A 22574-nucleotide genomic window follows, 5' to 3' on the forward strand; every position below is an offset into this window, starting at 1 on the left:
AAGCCTTGCTTCCCTGTAAGCCAAAACAAACCTCATACTCACAGGTCAAGCTATGTTTGGCGAAAAAGTAGATGAGATCACACTTAGTAGAAGGGAGCTCTGTGGCCCTGCTCTAGGAGAAGTAAAGAGTCTGACGTTTGGTGTGATTCCTTCTGCCATTGCTCTAGTTGCTGGTTCAGGAAGCCTTTCTGCAGGCAGCCAAGCAAACGGCTTAGTCCTGACCCACTGACCTCTGTTTACAGACAGTTAGAGAAAGGGGCTTCTTACAACTGGACCATAATTTCAGAAACATTAATGCAGTTAAGATTATTCAAACCATATGAAAAAGTTTAAATTCTCTGAAAATTCACACTGTAATTCACACTGCCAGCAGCACACAAGTCCTTCAGAGATCCTGCTGGTAGCGCTGGGGGTGACACCGGGCGAGAGCCCTCCCTAGCGTTACTGAGGCCTGAGTTCAATTCTGGCTACCGCTTTGAGTCCAGCTGAGCCAGTCATTTTCATTATGCAGCTCTGCTCTCTAATGAACGCCAAAACTGCTCTGGCATCTTCTACCAGTCAAAATTCATTGTGTACTGACAAATGTGGCGTATCAGGAAACACAGTTTAAGGTTCCATCAGCTGCCTCACTTACAAGATGCAATGCTGCTGGCCACAGCTGAGCCAATGACAAAGACATAAAACTATTAGAGTGCCCACACAGGAGGGCTGTTAAAATGGTGAAGGGTCTAGAGGGGAAGACGTATGAGGAGCAGCTGAGGACCCTTGGTTTGTTCAGCCCAGAGCAGAGCAGGCTGAGGGGAGGCCTCATGGCGGCCTGCAGCTCCCTCACGAGGGGAGCGGAGGGGCAGGCACTGAGCTCTGCTCTCTGGGGACAGCGACAGGACCCGAGGGAACGGCACGGAGCTGGGACAGGGGAGGGTCAGGCTGGGTGTTAGGGAAAGGTTCTGCACCCAGAGGGTGGTCGGGCACTGGGACAGGCTCCCCAGGGCAGTGGTCATGGCACCGAGCCTGCTGGAGTTCAAGAGGAGTTTGGACAGCGCTCTCAGACACTGGGTCTGATTTTTGGGTGGTCCTGTGTGGAGCCAGGAGTTGGACTCAATGATCCTTGGGGGTCCCTTCCAACTCAGGATATTCTGTGCTTCAATGATCTGTCAGTATTGCAAACATCAAAAGAGTTCTGAGTTTGCAAATCTATCACTGTTTAAAAAAAAAAGAAACTGGCTTCCTTTGGAGAGGTAGATACTTGGTACTTACTGGCTTCAGTTTGTTAAGTTCCTGGGTTAGGTACTTTCCAGGATGTTCCACCAGGAATTATGACACATCTCCTAATATAAAAATGAACTGGGGGTGTTCCATGAATGCCATAAGTTGTTCAACGCCCCATGCCCCCTTTGTACAAACTCCTTCATATAACCAGTGCTTGGCTATTTACCTTGCCCAAGAACACAGCAACTAATTCATTTACCATGAGAACTTCAGATAGTTATTGCTTCTTGCTGCTAACAGAGCAGTGAGGTGAACTTCAGAGGCCCAGAAAAGCTCTGAGAACATACGAGTGAGAAAGGGATTGCCCCGTGTCAGCAGCAAACCTTCTCCTCAGCATCTCATGGAACCTCACCCGTCCTCATGGGTATGATTTCAAATAGCACGGAAGCATTCTGATACATGTAGCATCTCAAAAAAAAAAACAAAAACAAAAACCACAGAGCAATGATGGTCAATCTGGCAGAGAGGGAATGAATACAAGAATTAGCACTGCAACTGCCTTGCTACCAAGCTCAACCAAAAAATGCACTGTGGCATTCAGCTCACTTCTGCTTCTGGGATAGCTAAGGAAGAAACCACTGCAAAAATGTGGTCCTGGGGCACAGGAAAGGAGGGGCACATTCCAGGCCTATGGCTGTGACTGCACAGACGTTTCCTTCATGTTAATGCCTGAAGCTGCATTAGATCTGTGAACATGCATTGCCCTTCAATCCATTTAGCAAGCTACAAATTCTGTAAACTGTAATGATAAAGAGAAAAGGAACAGGGTCTTGTAACGATCCAAATCAACTCCTGTGGATGAAAACATCGTATTATACTGGATTGGAATAAACTCTTCCTTTAAAAAATACACAGGACAAACCAGAAGTAAGTTACAGAAGACAGATCTCACATCATTTTGTGTACTTTTATTACCCCTGCCTGTATCTAACTGGCCACCCGTTGATGCCACGCACTTCCTATATATTAACTCAGAAACATGAAAGAACAGAACTGGTCCGCTTAGTGAAACATATTTTGTTTGTAAACATTAAATGAACAAGGTCAACCTGAAACTTCAGCTATCACAATTAATTACTAGAAGCTATGAAAAGGAAAAAAAAATTACTGATAATTATACTACAGAGAGTTGAAGATATTATATTGGTTTTTGCCTATATCTGTACTTCTCTGAAAGCCTGTGGCTCATCAGTAGTTGGCTAGAAAACAAATAAGAAAACCACACACATACAAAAGTGATTCCAAAACTACTGACGGCACTATGTCACAAATTTATAGTACAGAATATTCTTCCTGCAGTGGTTTTATTCCAATTTACCTTCAATGTAGCCCTTTTTCCAGATATGCACACGGACATTCATACTGTGAGCAACCAGGGAAATACCAAAGCAGTAGAAAAGATTAAGAACACCCAAGGTTAAAAATTTACACAGAATCCAGCTTTTTGTGTATTTATCGGGCTTTTAATAGCTTCCACAGCATTTTCTGAGAACAAGCAAACAAAAAGGAGGTGTGTGCAATACAGTTGCATCTCAGGAGACTATAGCGGTATTTTACAGCAACTTATTTCAGACTGTATTCAGAAGTTATTCTTTGGTACTTCGTATTTCAATATAGGGTCAAACCTCAACATATCTAACCAATGTAATAAATGAAATTATTTTCATTTCCATTGCTTTGGGAAGCCAGCGCTCCTTCTGTTAAAAAGAAATCTCATATGATTTGACAAAGGTCCAATGCAGTCTGAAGTAAATTTATGATTAGCTCTTAGCGATAAAGCCATTGGAAGCTAAGCAATTGCACGCTTTTCTTACGGATGAGAGAGACATCAAATAATACGCATAAAAATCTCAAGGTTTCCTTGCAAGAGTCATTCTTGGGGAACTGAATAAGCAGCACAATTTTACATATAGCGTAAAGCAAAGGCGTTCCCTTTTGTTTGAGAAGTTGAAGGTATAAGGTACAGCTAACTAGGTATTCCCAAAGCACAAACTTGGCAGTGCCATGCCCAGGCATGGCACCAAGCCGTAGTCAGCCGCACACACATGCTCCCTCCTCAGGTGCAGCACCCAGCCCTTCAGCACCCAGCCCTTCCCCAGCAGCCGCCGCAGAGCGGCATCCACTGTAACCTCACAAGTGCTTCGTTCACATTCACAAACTGTTCTACCACCACAAAACCTACATGTTTAAAGTGATCCCACTAGTCCAAGTTCATTATTTACCATTAAGTATTCAAAGGACACCAAGCCCAGATTCAAAAGCAGCAGGGAGAGGAAAGGAACAAGATCAGAGCTTTCTCTGTGAAAATTGCCTCTCTTAAAGTCATAGATAATGGTGCCACCTTATCCAAAACCACATCCCCTGCCAATTCCAGTGTCTGAAAATCCTCTCAACGTTACCTACCAGTTTGAAAGTTTTAATGCTTTCTGTCAAATTAAGAAGAAAGTATTTGAAATGCCTTGTATTTCAGAAGCCGGTCACTCAAGAATAAAAACAGTGTGCTGAAATTTTCCATGTGAAAACATGAAAGTTTCCATGTGCTGAAAAAAATCTGCTTTCATTTCTTCTTAAGCAATTCAAAGTTCTTCATACCCTACTCTGGGCAACTGCAACTCAGTTTTATATAGTGCTCTCCAAGAAAAACATTGGTTTGGTAAATAATGCGGTTAGAATTTTTATCCTACTCCTGCTTGATTGCCAAAATCAAAGTCAACCAAAGGTGGCATTTCACGGCAGAACTGTAGGTTGACCACTGCTGTTGGGCAAAGAACCTTACCTGCTGTACGGCAAATCATTCTCTCCCATCTCAAATATTGCTAGTGGCCAATAATTTGATCTATAACTCTTCTTTAGTTTTTGTTCAATTTTTTTTTTTTAATCTTATCTACCTACTTAAGCTGTGAGGTTTCCTGGGTAGCAAACTTCTGCAAGAGTTCTGTGAGCACAAAGACAGCAAGGGCCGGGCTTCTGGGGGCGCTTGGGTGCCGCTGCATTCGAAACAGGCCCCGACGTGGTGAAAGCCGTACTACTCAGGGAGTATCTAACTTCTCCAAACTGCTCATGACAAAAGAAAATATAAACTGCAGTTTTAGAAATCACTCATATACAGAACTACAGGTTTAATTTGTATGCATCGTCAACCTTCAGACTTTCAACTTGTCCAAAATGCAGACAGCTTTGTTTTGCATCACGACTCTCTGTGGAGATGCGCAGTGAAAAAACAAGATGCATCGGGCACAAACTGCAGCAAGAGAAATTCCCATTAAATATGAGGAAAAGTTTTTGACCACGAGTGCAGACAAACACTGGAAGAGGTTACCCAGACTGCGCAGTCTCCATCCTCAGAGATGTCCCAAACTCAAAGGGCAAGTCCCTGAGCAACCTGGTCTAAGTTAGCCCTGCTTTGACGATGCAGCATTTGGGTTACCCCCAGAAGTTTCTTCCAGCCCGTATGACTCTACGAATAAATTATTTGCAGTTATACATACAGTATGTAATCAATTTTTCAGACCACGTTGAACGTTTTCATAGTTTCACCACAGACAAAGTGATTAAAGTTCCAGTTCTGTCCTTCAACGTATCGATGCATTTTTAAAAACTATTTCCAAACTCACGTCAACACGTTATGATATCTTAGCTATGTACAGAGAAATCTTGATCTTTGGGGAACTGCCGTATTCAGAATTACATGGCAGTCTGTGAAGCACCCCCAGCTTCTTCATTCCTATTAAAGAATTGTCTCAAACTTATAGATTACTGCGTGACTATACCCAGGAAAGACTTTTAAAATCCTGCATCTACTCCAAAACATTCTGCTCCTAATATTAATGTCCTTTTGAAATGAATGATTCAGAGCACATACTGATTTAATACACGTAAGAACTAATAATTCTTTTATTTTTAAAAGTACCAGTGATGCTTCTGATGTGGTTTTGGAAAAAAGGTGCATCTGAAGCAGAACCTCCCTCACTGGTGGGTTTGTTTTTGCACAGTGAGCTCTGCTGCCAACGTATTAACTTTTGAGGACTAAGCCACACACACGACGATGCATTTTACAGGCAAAGACTTCTCACCTCAAAGCACTGAGTAAACAAAGTTTTCCTTAACCGATGCGACAAAACTACGCTGCAGAGTTTTGCTGGTGTAGTTAGCTCGGTAGGTTTTCACAGCTAGTTTAAGAAACTGCAAAGTTACCCAACGCACCAGGAAGCGTGAGGCAGCCAAGCCAGCTCATTTTTCACAAACGGGACCCTATTTCCGTGTCAGAAGAGAGATTTTGTTCTGCTCACAGTGAGCTGGCTTTCTGTTAAAACTCCACCTTACTCCGTAAGCCTTCCTAACCAAGCAGAAACACAGAGACATAGGCGTGTTGAAAGAGGTGTGGCTCCCTTCTGGTATCACGTTTGACAACGCACATAGTTATGCTTAGCATTTTAAGGAACATGAGCAATTTTTGCACTAAAACCCTGATGTGCGAAAATTTCCTACCAATACTCTCCTTTCCTCACTGCACACACCCCTGTTTTCTATCTCCGCACCAACACAGCTATTTAACTCCTGTGCTTTGTAGTGAACAGGATTCACACTGCAAAAGGAAAAAAAGATAAAGCACCTACAGTAAACACGTCCTGGCGAGTCACCGAGAGGCACTGACTATAGAGTACTAGATTTCATTACGATTTTAACAGTCTTGTTTTTCATGTGCTGCTATTTGTTAATGAGTATTTACATTACTAAATGCATCTTTTACAGGAAAAGCAGTATCTTCCATTAATCATTGCTTACATTCATGGAGATAAATTGTAGCTTTTATACGCACACTAATACAGTCATGAAGAAACATTTTTATATATGCTTATTAGTTTGACATCGCCACAGGCAGAAAAGCAATTTGTACAGAAATTGGAACACAATTAAACTGCAAAGAATGGTTATTAAACTTTTAGCCAAACTCGTTCAAATATGCTGAATAAATAAATAGGTTTTGCATTCAAGACTTATTAAGAGAGGATGCAGTATGGATAGGAAGGGAAGGGAAGTGATGATTTCCAATTGCTACCTCACTTAAGAGTTCAGGATTTCCACCTCTCACATCTAATTTTTATTTATAGACTGAAACACAAACAAACTTTTGTTTTTCCACTTGTCTGAAAGCTTCCTAACTTTCAGCAACCAAAGCCAACAGGACGGCCATAAAACCCCGTGTCTCACCACAGCTCTCTTTAGGGCTGGAAAATCCCAGGTGCAGTAACCTTCGCTGGCAAGAGCCCAGCTTCACACCTTGGGCTTTGCACAGTCTTACACACCGCATCAACTACAGCTAGCTCTCAGACGTATTTATTTTTTAGCGCTTTTTACAAATCACCCACACGGTATCATCACTTTGAAAGATATGCAAGGTTTCAAAATCTTGTGCTAAAATGAGAACCTAAGGAACAGAGCTGTGATCGAAACCAGTTGCACAATCTCGCATGCTGAAATAACATTCTTTCTGGAAAGTGGCTCTTCTCTTTCCCTGCTTTTAGAGCTCCTTTACCTGAACCACGCACTACTGCCAGTTTATTCCACTATCCCAATTCGTGCCCTTTCTGTATTCTCCCTTACACCAAGCACAGCAAGTTTTAAACCTGAGTTATGTTACAGCCGTGTTGAACTGGCTGCTAGGTGACACCAGCAAGTTGGTGCTGCTGCCACAGGAATTACTTACTGCCTTCGCAGCACTGGAATTCCTGACTACGCACAAAGCAGGACAGGAACTGAGTTTCCGAACCCGTGGTATCACCAGATCACTTATCTCTTATTTTGCTTTTATAGCACTATTAGGAGACCAGTACAGAAGAGTCTATATTTGTTCACCTTCTTCCCTCCTCGAATTTCAGTAGTTCTGACCAGTGTTGTAGCTATGTATCTGTCAAAGTTACCTACAACCCGATTGCACCACCACCATCTATACCAGCCTTTGAAGCTCTCCATTTCTTATCACGGAAGAAAGATATATGGAGAGGCAATATGATTTATTCCCTGTGAACATTAATGTTTGTCTACCTGTCCTCCTGTATTTGTAATCACAGTCCCAGCTGGATGGCTGAGAAGGGTGTGTTTTCCAAACGCTATCCAGCAGGAGGATCCCTTTAGCTCAGTGCTGCTCAATGTCTCAGATAAAATTTAACTAATTTCATAAATGTTAACTTCAAAAAATTGTTTTATTATTCATATCAAGTGACAATTGAGAGACCAGAAATTAACCAAACTGAAGAAATTCAATTCAAGATCTCCATATGCATTAAGAATTTGCACTTTCAAATTTCATTCCTTATAGAGTATTCATTTAGTGACTCAATCGAGGGCAAATCTGTCCACTTAAAATCACAGTAATTTAACCAAAAAATGCTTTAGTCTAAACCGAGGAAGTCTTCTACTTAATCCACTTAGAGTGCACACTCTTAGTTTAATACCATCAGAAAACGATTATAGCTTTTAAGCAGTAAACATTTTTATTGTAAAATGATAGCATAACTGAAATGTATCTATGCTTTCAAGCACATTGTTAAAAGGCTATCCGACATAACTTAAATGATGTAATAAAACCCTTAAACAAGCCCATGCCGTTTTGGGGACCCCAGTCTTTCCAAGCACTGGGTGGGAGCTGCCCAATACAGAGAATGCTCGTTTCAGAATGGATAAATACATCACACCTTGATATACCACCTGAGAGGTTCACACTCAAGAAAGCTAATCCACGTACCTCTTTTGTGGAAAAGTAAAATCTTGAGGTATCATAAGGTCTCCAGGGATATTTGCTTGCTTTTCCATGAGCTTGCAGCATTAGCCATCTTTGTTTCATTAGCCAATAAAATCTCTTGCCAGGCTTGGAAAATTCCAATCATATAGGACAATCAATTTTATATGAGACTGAAGTGGATAAAAGAATCAATTTAAATTTACTATGGCAAAGCACTGATTCTGTTTGTTTATACCAAGGCAAGAGGAATCTCTAGAAGGTCTGCACCCATTCTGAGAGGAAAGAAAAACTGCAATTAACAGACAGAAGAAAGTTCAGGACTTAACTCCATCAGTCATGCAGGTACAGTATTAAGCACAGGCAGTGCTTCTCAGCTCACGGAGAGGCAAGATGAAAGCGTCACCATAATTTACATTATTTGTCAGGACAAGAGGCAATGGGCACAAACCAGAACACAGGAGGTTCCCTCTGAACACCAGGAAACACTTTTTTTATTTTTATTTTTTTATTAGCTGTGCAGGTGACTGAGCACTGGCACAGGGTACCCAGAGAGGTCATGGAATCCTCCTTGGTGATCTCCAAAAGCCACCTGGACGTGGCCCTGGGCAACCTGCTCTGGGTGGCCCTGCATGAGTCATTCTGTGATGCCAAAATAACTTGTAGTTGGAGTGTTTTTAAGCATATTCCCTAACAGCAACATACGGGATTAGGTTACTTGCATGTTCTAGAAAGGATACAAAGAACCATGGACCATCATGTATGTGAATGTGAACCATGTAGAGGACTAAAGCCTCTGGCTGGAAAGAAATGGAGGGACCCTCATGTTATGCATCTTTTGGCCTATCAGCGGCTCTCTAGTTCTGAAACGTGGCCCTGTTAATCCCAAACATGCAAAAAATCTGCCTTTTCATAACCACTTAAGACATTTTGGACATCCCTCTAAGTTCAGAGAAGCTTGAAACATCATTTTTTGGTGTCCACAACCTTTCAGTCATCTCAGAGCTTCTGCTGCCAGGAAAGCACACATTTTTTGATCAGAAACGAATAAAACTGTGTGTTATACGAAGACAGGGGCAGCGCACGCAAGCCACCACACCCCAGCTGTGAAGCAGGCAGCTGCCACGAAGCTGCCTCCAGGAGAGGAAGCCAAGGAGCGCCGATAACTGAGGTCTCCAAGACACCCTGCTCCTTGAGAGGCTTGCCGTAAAAATCACTTTCGACCCTCCGTAAGTCTCCACCGTGCACACACGGACCGCACACGCCTCCGTGACACAGCCGCTCCGCTCCTTGACCTCGGACCCGCCGGCGGCTGTAGGAAGCGAGGGAGCCTTCCTCCTCCCCGCACCCTTCCTCCTCCTCCTCCTCCCCACACCCTTCCTCCTCCTCCCACGCCTCCCGGAGCCGGGGGGAGGCGCAGGGCCCCTCCGTGCGGCGGGCAGAGCCGGCGGCCGGCCCCGGGAAGGGGACCTGGGGCCGGGGGAAGGGGCCGGCAGCGCCTCGCCCCGTCTCGCCCTCTCGCTTCCCGCTACCCAGGCACCGACAGGGGGAAGGGAAGGGGGGAGGGCCGCGGGGAAAACACCCAGCCGGCGGCCCCTGCAAACGCCGGCGGCCCCTTCGAGCCGAGACAGCTCGGCTCGAGGGGTGTGGGGGCGAGAGGGCGCCCCGTCAGGGCGCGGCACCCCGCCCGCCCGTACCTTCTCCTCATCGGAGAGCTGCTCCTCCAGGTCCGCCATCTTCCCGTCCGCCTCCCGCAGCGCCCCCACGCTGCCTGCGCATGCGCGCGGCGGGGGCGGGCTCATGGCGGCGGGGCGGGGGCGCTGAGGGAGGGCGGCGGGGCTGTGGTGGTGCCGCCGCCTCCACGGGGGGGCGGGGGGTGGGCCGCGCCCGCTGCCTCTTTGCCCCCGGGGGTTCGGGAGCCGCTGTTTGGCTGCGGGGAGGGGGTGGTCGGGCTGAGGCGGGCTGTGGGGTGCAAGTGGCCGGCTCACGTCTTGTCTTGGGCGGAGGAGTCATTTAAAAATGAGTCATCGGGGCTGCGGGGGTGATGAGGGGAGGGGAGCACCTGTCTGTCGTAGGAGGATGGGCTGAGGGAGCCGGGGCTGGTTAGCCTGGGAAAGAGGAAACCGAGGGGAGACCTCATCAGTGTTTACAAGTATCTGAGGGGAGGGTGTCAACAGGATGGAGCCGGTCTCCTTACAGTTGTGCCCAGTGAGAGCCAACGGGCACAAACTGAAGCACAGGAGGTTCTGGCTGAATGTGAGGGGCCACTTTACTGTGAGGTGACAGAGCACTGGAACAGGTTGCCCAGAGAGGCTGTGGAGTCTCCTCTGGAGATACTCAAAACACACCCGGATGCCATCCTGAGCAATGTGCTCTAGGTGGTCCTGCTCAGCAGGGGGGTTGGACTAGATGATCTCCGCAGGTCCCTTTCAACCTCAGCCATACTGTGATTCTGTGAAAAAAGGGCACTGCGAATTGGGATGGGCTGAAGCAACAATGGAATGGGCTTCAGCAGGGGGACAGCTGGACCAGATGTCCTTGGAGGTCTTTTCCAACCTTAATGATTCTATGATCCCCTGGGTGACATGCCCGCTGCAGGCTGGTGTGTGTTGCAGCTGGGGGCGGCGGAGCTACAAATTCAGGTGGGGGCAGAATTTTCAGAATAATTTTTTTGGAAAGCCATGAAATTTGATGGAAGAGACCTCAGAAAGTTCAGTTTAATGCCACTAGCGAAGACAAAATGGATGGTGTGAAAGGTTTGGTACTGCAGAAGACTATGTAGAAAAGGTATGCAGTCAACCAAAGGGAACAGGAAAATAATTAGATGGGAATTTCTTAAGCGTAAGAAAACCTGAGTCTTCCAGCTGCATAGAATTGCAGGCACACGGAGGGGCATTTTAGATAGCTGCTTTTAGGAACTACTTGGAAGAAGACATGGTAGAAGTTGAGAGGAAAACTGTAACAGAGGAAAGATAACATTACCAAGCTCCGAATGGTTGAGCCAGTGAAATTCTGTCTTCATCTGACAGCGAACAAGAACAGATGCCTAGGAGAATGGTGAAAGAACAAGATTATGTGCACTGGTGCCAGTGGGAATGCTTCCACACCTCCTGTTAGACGCAGCTCAGAATGTAGTCCTCCTCAGTGATTTCCTTCTAACAGAGATTGCCAAATTGTTATTCAAGGGTCAGGTAGCAAGTAGGAGGATTTGTTTTCTTCCAGGAGCAAAGTCAGACTGGGAAAAACAGCAGGAGAAGATGCTTTAACAATGCACAATCCATTCTAGCAACAGGGAAGAAGTGGCAGACTCCATTTTGTAGAACCTGAAAAGCTGTAGAGGCTGAAAAAGGAAACCAAAGGCCAAGGAGAGTCAGATGATCTTGTTGAGATATCCTTTCTGTTCCTCAATTAAAACTAGAAAAGTGATGATTTTAGCCAAGTACGGTGTTTGGGTTTTGTGGAACACTGAGATAAAGACTGAATAAAATTTGGGTGTCTATAGGCTCCATCTTATTAATAGGGATGCCAATTTCCTGGGTGATGTATCAGGGTAATTTCCTGCCCTGACAGCAAGAGCACTTGAAGTAATAACGTGAATGTCCTCATACCACATTCTAAAAAATGACAATCCTGAAGCACTACGAGATAAATCCAAGCATTACATTATTTGTAAGGGGTACATCTTCCAGTTTACTGTGTAGTTATGGTAGAAAACCAAAATAAGTAAGACAATTTGGAGCTTGAGAAAAATGACATGATTACTACTGCTACGTTAGTCAGTTAGTCTTGTGACTAGGATGTTGGAATTGATGGTTAGACCTTGTTCCTCAGAACTGAAAAGGTAAAAGGGTGAGTATGTTATGCCAGAGTGAGCATTAGCTGTTACAAAGTTGGAGTTTTGGAAGAATAAGATGATTATTTATAATATAAAGTTGTTACTCATTAAATGAAAAATGATCTACCATGGACCACTCAATCTTGTTAAGAGAATAAGGTGAACTTCTTAAAGGTCTATTCCTAATGTACGGGAAGAGTAAAGCTTCTAACATTACTTCAAAATGAAGGAGGTACGGTGGAAGGATTATGCATCCAGTGATAACTCTTCGATAAAATCTTTAAAATGTCGTTTCCTAATGTCAACCACAGTGTATTTCACCCAAGTTATGATGGACAAGTAAAAGCTGATCATTGACTGGAAAATTCACAGATGTCAAGATAAATATAAGTCGATCACGATTAGTGGTATGAATGTAGTCAGCTTCTAGCCAAAGGATCTTGTTACTCTCTAAGGTTCATCCACGTCTGTCGTTCTTGCATGAGAAGCCATACCCAACGATTTATGCTGCCATATGTGGTATAGCAAAATATTCCCAATATGTGTAGAATTTGATAAGGCTATCATTCTAGATGTCCTAACAGGAGTGTTGCATAGAAATGAAAGAAGGTGATACTGGACAAGAAGTTGTTGCAGGTCAAATGGTACTGGAAAATTACAATGCCACTGAAAATCAGTATATAAACAAAGAATAAAAATGAAAAAGTCAATATGATGAATGTACAAGTTGGACAACTTGGCTGATTTGGGAAATTGGAAGAGAGATTTAAAAATACCTGTAGCCATCGACAACAAAGATAATGGACAACATTTTATTCATGTCAGGAACAAAATAGAGGACAAACAAACCTTGTATTTGATTAGGCCATTGCTAGTGGCAAAGCAGTGAAGTGTAGAGCAGGAAAGGTATATCTCAAGGTAGTTTTGTTTGGGAGAATCTCATGTGTGTTATTTGGAGTCAATAACTAAAGTTAATGGTCTGTAGCAGGGGAAAGCATTGCACAACATTCAGCTTCACGCAACTGGAATTTGTAATTTCCACCCAGGAGTCTTAAGAGTAACCAGCTGAGAAAGTCTGTGTTGATTTTTAACAAACCTTGGGATTTGCCAACTCCTTGGATATTGCCAAGGAAATTGCTTTATTTAAAATGTAAAAAGAGAAAGTAGATCTTGGCAGATAAACATGAACAATTTTCTCATTAGATGCTATATCTAGCTGCTGGTTTTACCATGTTTACACAAGGTTTTTATTGAAATTGCTGAAATTTGCCATGATGAGATGAATGATTCAGAGAAGGACTATGTAGTCATCATAGATATTAGTGGGAGCCTTCTGCATACAACCCTAGCAGGTGTTTTACTGTGACCTTAGGACTTAATGGGAAATGAATAATCAGAATAAAGTGGAAATAAGTACTGCTCTTGCCTTATGACTCAGTGTTTTGGAATGGTTGTGTGTCTTTTCAGGAAGAATATGGACATTTCAGAGGGAATTTAAAGGAGAACTAAAAATAAATCTGAAGATGCAGAACAAATGTCAGGATGGTAGGCTTAAGGATGCCAAGATTAAGAAGTGGTTTAGGAAATGTCTCCTAAATAAGTGACTGCAGTATAAAGCAGTGATACCTGCGTTAGTTTGCAATTTATCTGCATCTTATCTGAAGTCATATATCTTTACCTACTGTTTGAAATTCAGCAAAGCCAATTCCACCAGTAGCTCTTCTTATGCTATGAAGTTCATGAACATTAGCTTTCTGCTGTGCCAGTGTCTCTACACATTGATCAAGGGTTAATTTGCACAGTTACATACGGACCAGTAAAACATCCTAGTGCTAACTAGCTACCCCATGTTTTAGGAAATGTTTGGTCCACTACATGAAGCTCACTGTGGGCTACCAGCTCTGTCTAATGAGCAGTGTATTTCACTAATGCAAAAGAGAAAGACAAATTAATCTAAAATAAAATAATAGAAAATTAAAAGCAGGTGTTGAGTTCTACTTCATCTAATCAGATATGACAGAGCTACCAATCAAGTACCTTGCTAATTTGCTGTACTGCTTCTGTCATTTCATTTGGTGCTGACTCTGTAGGGCCCCCGGCCCTTGCTTGGAACTGGTAGGAAGAGCACGGCAATCCTTCCTGCGGGGTCTCTGTCAGGCCATCAAAATGGCTTGAGACAGTTTCTGTGCTAGAGCAATATCCTGAAGAAGTGTGCTCAGTGCCTACCTGTTTAATCTGGAGAATGTTTCCTGGTCAAGGTGGACTCGGCCTCGCTCCGAGGCCTGCTCCCTGGTGCTGCCAGGAGCGGGACCAGGGCGGGGTGGAGGGCTGTGTCACTGCTGCCTGCCCCCTTCCATGGGAAGCAGCTCCCTTCATCCTGATGCCTCTTGATATAAATCCTCACATTCCCATGGGGTGGTGGGAGGCTTACTCCGATCCCTGAAGTTGCCAAATACATATCAGATATCAGGGCCCTGGGAACTGCCTGCCAGTTTCTGTCTGTATTTTGAGGGGTGTTTGGTGTTTGCAGACTTCCCAATTCACTCTGTACCTTACAGAACCTTAATAGCAAAAGCAAAATGTTTTGTCTAGAAAAGGCAAATATTAAATCTTTACAACAGTGAAGGGAAGAAAGCTATGACAGGAAGAAAGCTGTTACCAAGAGCAACTTTAGAGCAAACTTTAGGCTGAGCTTCCTTCTTAGACAACACAGCCTTTTAGGCCACAACAGGCATTGTAGCGAATGGCTCAGTAGCCCTTCGCCTTCTATGGCTCTCCCTCTTCTGTTGATACCCGAGAATTTACTGTCCTTTGGTTTCTTTGCTCAGGAAGTTCATGGTCTTCCCTCTTTCTATGATGTTTTCAAGATTGTCAAAACACTCTGTTTCACAACCATAATATTTATACTACGGTTCATTTAATTTTGCATCATATTCTATGCTAATGACTATGCATGTCATAATTATTTGGATGACAGACATAATCTTTAGAGTGGATTTTTTTGGTCAGTTTTAGGGGCTGATATTACCATTGCATTCAGATCTCATCCACGCTTCTTCTGTGACTTCCTATTCTGCTTCTATTCTTGGGAGCATTCTCGGCTTCTTTCTCCACCCCGCCCCTCCAGGAATAGTCAGCTGTATATCTTGCCTTATGCAATTCAAATTCACAGTCTTGCATTTGCCTTTCTTTTGACATGTGTCCATGTTTTAGAAATTAGATACCCATGTTGTTTCTTAGCTTAGAGGTCAGTAGTTTTCTTCCCTGGTTGCAACAAGACTTAGTTATCCCATAAATTGAAGGGTGTAGAAGCAGAGAGACTGAGTCAGAGTGGGCTTATGTATCTGTGATACAGAATTTATATTCAGGAATAGGAATGCGCAAAGGTAGGGTGAAAAAGAGCAGATGTTGAACGTTTAAAAGGAAGGTAACCAAAGGAAGGATATATAGTTATGTCTTTGTTAGCTGCTGCTTCTGCTTCAGTGGAGATAAGGAGGCTGCAGGTCTTTGAAGGCAGACTCAGCAGGCAATAGTGGCAGCAGCATCTGCAAAGAGCTGAAGGCAACAAAAAGATGATAAGGATGAAGTGCTGCATGCTAAAATATCTACTTTTGGTTCTAGACAGTCCCAAGCTATCTTTCGGAAGGAGAAATATTTATATAATCCAAATTATGTACAGATTTTCAGATGTGCCAAAATATTTCATGCTCTACTGATTCTGAAGCCTGTAATCTTCACATATGTGGTATGTGTCTGTAGGTTTCTCCTAACATGTTTGTTATCTTTGCTATTTTAGTATGTTAAAAGCTACCATGTTAGCTTTTAAAGTCTTGTCTCTACTTGCCCACTTTTATTCTTCACCTGCCCTTTGACTGCTCTAGTGTGTTGTTTGATAAAGGTGTCAGACTTGCAAAAAGCACGTCCAAAATTCTCTGATGACAACAATCCTGATTTCCTGCTGAAGAGTAGAAACGGAGCACTGTTGAGCACAGAAGATTATTGGCTGCTTATAAAAAAATATAGAATATCTTCTCTCAATGCTAATTTATTTAATTACGATGCAATATAAGGAACCACAGTGAAGTGAAATGGCATTCTAAAAGTATTCTTAAAGTTAGTGGTGCTTGATGATCTGCCAGTACCAATCAATTTTAGCAGTTAAAATTACAGCACCAAAGTTTTCAGGAAAAATTAGCAGCTTTCTTTCTTTCTTTCTTTCTTTCTTTCTTTCTTTCTTTCTTTTTCTTCTTTTTTTTTTCTTTCTAGCATTGTTTTCAGTGTCTGTGGAAAAGCTTGCTAACTTAAACATCAGTCTGTGCTACAGTGTTAAATGTTTTTAAATAAATTATATCATAGCTACGTGCTTTGACGGAGCTTTGGAAAGAAGAATGTTAGCATGTGTGTTTTACAGCCTGTTTTTCAAAGATACATAAATTAGCTGTATACAGTTATGTGCACAGTTACATGTACAGTTAGAGGGTTTTGAGAAGAACATTGACAAAATGCAAAAGGTTCAAAGAATAATCAGGGACTGGAAAATGTGAGCAATTCAATCTGGTTAGTTTATCAGCAAAAAAAGTGTGGGTATTTGTGAGTTTTATGAGATCAGAAGGATGTCTTAGCACAGGAGAGTATTACGTGACCAGAAGTTAAAACAGGGCAGATTCAGACTACAAATAAACACAGGTTTTCGTTGTCAGAGTAGTTGTTTATTGGGAAAATTTAACCAGGACAGCAGCCCTGGCACTACCAATTTTAAAGTAGAGATTGAATGTTTGTCTAAAAGATATATTCTACAGTTCAGTGAGGAGTTAAAGAGCCAATGGCCTGTGTTGCAATAGATGGTAGTAGGGAATATCCAGAAGCAATCCTCTGTGATGTTGTAGGGCATGATTCCATTAACAATTTTGCAGGTTTTCCTGCTCAGCAACTGGTGGGGAGAAACTCCAGGGAGAATGGAAGTGGCTCCATGAACGAGCTGAAGAAGAGAGAGCACAGCTGGAGCACAATGAACTCAATTCAGCGAGGATGGAGCGCAGAAGGGAGTGAAGGAAAAGCAACAGGGAAATTCCTGAGGTTGGAACGGGTATGAATGGACCAGGAAAAACTGGGGCCAGATATAAAGTCTGTGAATATGAGAGCTTTTAAAATGGGATTATCTGGAGAGTATTTTCAGTGCTTAACTTGTAAACATGTGAGTCTGAGCTGTTGACCCTGGGCTTCCATTACATCAACGGGGAGAAATAAGCACTCCAAGGGTGAGTTTCATCTGACCTAGTTAAGATGTCTGTTTTAGGATAAGATTATTGGCTGTAATGAAGTGGCTAGTTCAGACCCAGCTGTCTAAATATCAGATCCTTGTGTTATGACAGCCAAATCCCCTTTCAGTGTTAAAAGATCAGAGGGCAGGAAGGTGATGGACCAAGGAAGGGGGACATGGGTTGAGGGAAAAACACAGTGGACAGCTGAAGTTACAAGGCTAATGGATGACACTTGAATTCAACATTGCTTTGTGCTCCTCGGGGAGCTCATACTCTGGCAGGTAAATCCCATACTTTTCCATGGAGGACTTTATACCAAGGGAGCTGTATTTCTGTACTGTCTCTAGTGTAACTCCTACTCGGACATCAGGAATACTGTATCAGCAGCCATGGAAAATACAGAGGCAGATCAGTATTAGGATTAGCAAAGGCCAAGGATGGGGGGGGCGGGATTAGGAGGTGGGAGAATCATCAAAGTATAAGGGTTTCTGCATCCCATAATGGATGAAGAGGACCTTTAAAGTAATTGTGCACATAAAGATATCTCTGACACTTCTCAAACCTGAATCAGTCTAACTCTTCTTTGGTGTACAGCATTTGTTTGCCTTTGCTCTTTACCAGGAAGGCTGGGAAGAGAAGAGAGGACCAGCAGAAAGCAGCAATGGTGCTAGGACAAAGCAAATAAAGGTGAGGAAAGCAACGGAGCTGGACCATTGCTCTCCCCAGCCATTGACTTCTTATAGGACTAGAGCAGCCAAGAGTTTTTGAAGAGCTCCATGAGAAAGCACACAAATTCTTTTCCTTTCCTCTCACTGAGCCTGGTTCCTGTTTATATTTTTAATTATTCCCTTCTGAAAAAGGAAAGTGTAGTTTTCTAGCTGGATTTATTTATAAGGGGACATTGTTTGGCCATTTTATTTTTCAACAGGAAATGGCAAATGTGCTGATTTGTATAATGAAGTTGAGATTCACTGGAGGAGTCCAAATTCCTTTTTCTTTTGCTCTCTATGGAAGTGAATTTCTTATGAAGATAAAATCTCAGTAAAGATAAACCATACAAGCAGATGTGACTGAAGGGCTGAGAATTTCTGTGCCTATCTAGAGAAAAATGTCTCAGAAGCAATGTTACTTCATGCTGCACAATGGCATGGGGCCTTTATTTTTGATTTTATGTCACATATGAGAAGAAACAGTATAAAGAGGTGATAGGATTTTTAAGTAAAGAAATGTAATTGTATTTTTGGTAGTTTGGTCCCTGAATGATTTCTGAAATTAGTACTTGAGTTTACTTGCTTCTGACCTCAATAAAAGTTCTGAATGGTAAATACTTCTGGAAATCAGGACAATGTCCAAATATTGATGTGGGAATGTAACTTCAGTCATCTGCTTTTAAAACAGGGTTTGCAATATCAGAAGTAACTTGTGATTCTGATTCACCCCTTTTGAGATGCCATTATGCTTCCAATAAGAGGCATTATTCAACCATTGGTGACAAAGGGTGTCTTTACAGGACACCCTCAATTGCAGAGACAAAGTCATTATTAGAAAAGATAACCCTTTCGTTTCAGGGTTAGTAACTTCTTAGTTGGACAAGAATATTTCTGACTCAGGATATAACAGTGTTAATATTTTGAAACTCATGTTTTTGTTCTTTTAGTGTTTGCTGTGTTCCAGAATCTGCTTTAGATAGTCAGTGTGTGTGTAAATAGGATGAGGCCTGCACTGACACTGGGTGAGCAGAAGAAGGCTGTAACACCCTCATCTCTCCAGGTGACTAATGGCTGAATGAACTGCTAGCAGAAAATGCAGCCAACATGCAGTCCAGTTCAGAGTAGTTTCAGATGAGTGTCTGCTGCCCAACTGGCTCTTCCACACTTCACACACTATTGCATGTTACTGACTGAGTGGACTTGTGAAATGTAAATGGCCTATTTCTATTCTCTTTAAAAATCAGGCATTTCTTCTGATAGTGAAAATAGGTCTGATGTGAACCGGGATTGCAGTAGGTTGCAATGAGGATCCCGCGAAAGGCACAGAGATCCCAATAAAGAAGGTCTGTCAGGTTACAAATCCCAGCAGCTCAGATCAGCTTTCTTTTCTTTGTTTCAGTATGAACTTCCCAATAAATGGGATCTGAGGTTCGTCAAAGTCTGTAACATTCAGTCTTGCAGGAAAACAAATTTTGGAAAAAAGAAAAAAGAAAAAATTTCCATCTCTCATGTTTTATATAGCTCCTAGCACCAGGCATCTGCTCACTTTCTGTCAAAGTACATACATTGTGGAAAGGCAGACCATCAAATAAAGACATAGATTTCATCTCATCTGGTAAAGAATACATTTAATGTAAGAACTTGATACAAAAATGTATTTTGTAAACTAGCTGCACCTACCACGAGAACGGTTTGCTCTCTGATACTGTTAGAGTAGAACCACTGCCTGCTAACGTAAACGACTCTTCTCAGTGTCTTGTCAGTTACCCCAGTCAGTTAAAAACCAGAAGACTCCTTAAACACTGTTGCTGTGTTTTGTATTGACAAAACCACGTTACTCTATTAATGTATTTTTCTTTCGCAGCACTGTTTTTTTGGAAGACAGAGGCAGATGGTAGTGTAAGTTGCCTATAGTGGTCATGTAAATGCTTCCCCACAGAACTCACCTGTGTCCTTAGAACACAAGATCTGCTTACTTGGGACATCTGTCATCTCTTATCTGTACACAGGGATGCCATGAAACCACCTCGTGAGTAAAAGCAACTCTGAGGATGTTATCTTACCATTCTCCTTTACCCAAAGTACTCTTATACATGGCTATAATAACGGCATTGTTCTCAGTTTTTCTGGTGCTCTGGAAATTAGGAGGTCTCTGTCTGACCACAAAAGAGCCAGGATTTCACCCACTTGCATTCTGAAGTTGATGGTGGCCATGGGCTATTTGGGGCAAGACAAAATTATCAGAAATCAAGGGAGGAGGTTACAGACAAAGGGGCAGTGTGTGTGCAGACGGGAATGCAAGTTTTACGTCTGTACATTGTCTCAAGTTAACATTCATCTTGTTTGACCTCAAAAAACATTTTCTTATTTTGAGGCCTCAATTTTACACTGAATTGAGATGTCTAATGGTACACAGGTCTAATGTAAAGAGCAAAATTAATATCACAAGCATAAGAAATCTGAATGTGAGAATTATCCGTCCTTGTATTTCATGCTTGTTTTGTAGTCCACTGTGAGTGGCTTCCTAGGCTACATATTGACAGCTCTTTATTCAACAGATTACACAGAAGAAAACTCCCCCAGAGGATTTCCACTATTGAGTATGTCTATGGCAAAAAGAATTTGTTAAGTTAATAATTCTGTCTATTCCTGAGAAGTTTGTAAAAAAGAGAAAAAATATGTTTGCTTGTTTGTTTGTTTTTGTTGCAATAACTTGAGACACAGGGATAGTTAATCCCATTCTCCCTGCATCTAAACATGGATGAAAGATGACTGACAGAAGCCTAATGCAAAACCAGAGGAAATGCATCCCACTGCAACGCCCCCCTGGACATAATCTTTTGGTTAAGGAGGACAACTCAGAACAAAAGTAACACAAAGATTAAAAGTCAGATTACACTGTTTTCATTTCTTCCTGTTCCATAAATACATAGAGGAGTAAAACATTATGCTTACTCTGAGAAAAAAAAAATGCTGCCATTTTCCTCTTTCTGGCCCTCTAACAAGCATTTAATGTGAACTAATTGGGAATGGAAAATATTAAAACCAGAACTGTAGTTTGGTAGTAATTAGTAACTCACTAAGGAATTTCGATATCTAGATGAACTATTTTGAACCAAAGAAAATACATTTGATTCTGGAAAGGGAACAAACTTGTATTCCACATGTGTGTTAACCAGTTCTCTAATTTTCAGAGATCGCACTTACTATTTCTGTGCCTGCTTTAACTCCTGTTGTTGCAGTTATAATGATATCCCTGACTGGTACAGATCATTAGTCTGAAAGAAAGCCTCATATACTTTCTCTCCAGATGGTAAGCTTAGGCTCTTTCAATCTGTGGAAAGTTAGTGCAAATACAGAGCTTTACTTCCTTCCTCAGCAGAAGATTTTGAACTTCTGTTTTTAGTCTCTCATGTTGGATCAGGATATACAGCAAGAAAAAAAAAAGTCTTATCCCTGTTGTGATCACTAGGATGAGATGACAAAGAGATACAAACAGAGGTGGGATATCTAAAGGTTTAAGGTAACATCATCTAGCATGATGGAGAGGAGTCTCTATTCTGACTATTCTTTTTCAAATTTTTGTGGCCCTCACATCAAAAGTCATTTTTAGAGAAAAAAGAGAACAGCAAGGAGCCTCTACAGATGTTGAAAGCGCAACACAGGAGAAGACAAAGAGCCTTCTTGAAAATTTAATGTGGACGGCTTGGTGGCAGGATGTGAGACTTTCATAACCTATGAAAACCACAGAAGGAATGGTAAGAGCTGGAGGGGGTGAGACATGGATGGACTGCTGTTCCATGGGCGGCTTGCTGACATGGTGACATGAAAAGCTGTTTCTGAACCTAGCTGGATGTATTTGCAGACCTGCCGTAGCCGAGTCCAGCTTCACCATGTGTCCTTGCACAGTGATGGATGCTGGGTTTTGGCTGATTTGTGTCGCTCTTGATGGTTGGACCTATATTTGTTCATTTCTGGCAGTTTTTAGCTCTGCATCACTGCTTATTTATTTCTTGGCCTTATGTTCCTTTTAGTCACAACCTTTTCTTTCTTTGCTCTGAGTCGCATTAGATTGCTGCTGCCACCATTGTTCCCTGCCTCGTGTGCAGGGACTTTCCTGCCGGCCAGGAAGGAAAGAAATGAATGAGGAAAGGAATGGGAAGGTGGGAAGGTGGGGAGGAGAGGGCAACAGATCTGATGCCATTTTCTTTCCTTTGAGCATGTTGGCCCTTACAGTTTTGGGGCAATACAGCTTGCCTTTGACTGTGGGCTGCATTCCAGGGGAGGATTTTTCAAACGGGCTGCTAGCAAATCCTCTGTCAAGCCATAAAAATCTGTTCCAGCCCTCTTAACTTGGCAAGGCTGGGATTTTGCAGTGTGTGCACTGGAGGGCCTGGTAGGGTCCCCTGCTGGTGGCCAGCCCTGCAGTGGGGCTGCTGCTGCCTGCCCTTGGCTCCAGGTGGAAGGGAGAGGGTAAAATGGGCTAGGTCTGTGGCAGCCCCAGAGGGTTTTGTTTTAATGTTAACATGTACGGGAATTTCTGTTAGCCGAGCAAAGCAAAACAAAAGGAAAACCAAAACAAATAGTGAAGCTGCTTCAGTGGGTGTGGGTGGAGCGGTTCCCCTAATGTCAGGGGAGGAACTGATGAGGAAGACAGAGAGGAATTTCAGTCCTGAGTAAACTGCAAAATCTCAGGGATGCCTGCCTGACGTCGGTGCTGCCGCCATCTGTGCGCCCAGTGTCATCCGAGACGTGCCTGA

General features: G+C 42.7%; 1 protein-coding gene and 1 long non-coding RNA gene across 2 annotated transcripts in view; one reads left to right on the top strand and one right to left on the bottom strand.

Annotated features, from left to right (window-relative positions):
• Positions 1 to 9821, bottom strand: part of CAPZA2 (capping actin protein of muscle Z-line subunit alpha 2) — a 29994-nt gene extending 20173 nt beyond the window's left edge. Inside the window, exon 1 of the mRNA XM_035544058.2 lies at positions 9706 to 9821. Within this exon, the coding sequence (XP_035399951.1) occupies positions 9706 to 9810 (105 nt within the window). The 5' untranslated portion in view covers positions 9811 to 9821. The remainder of the gene's footprint in view (positions 1 to 9705) is intronic.
• Positions 4152 to 19359, top strand: LOC118246695 (uncharacterized). The gene is made up of 3 exons (XR_004778202.2): positions 4152 to 9237; positions 16757 to 16929; positions 17726 to 19359. It is a non-coding gene; the product is annotated as an uncharacterized LOC118246695 (long non-coding RNA).
• The last annotated feature ends 3215 nt before the right edge of the window (positions 19360 to 22574 follow it).

Source organism: Cygnus atratus, chromosome 1, assembly GCF_013377495.2.
Source record: "Cygnus atratus isolate AKBS03 ecotype Queensland, Australia chromosome 1, CAtr_DNAZoo_HiC_assembly, whole genome shotgun sequence".
Classification (NCBI taxonomy): domain Eukaryota; kingdom Metazoa; phylum Chordata; class Aves; order Anseriformes; family Anatidae; genus Cygnus; species Cygnus atratus.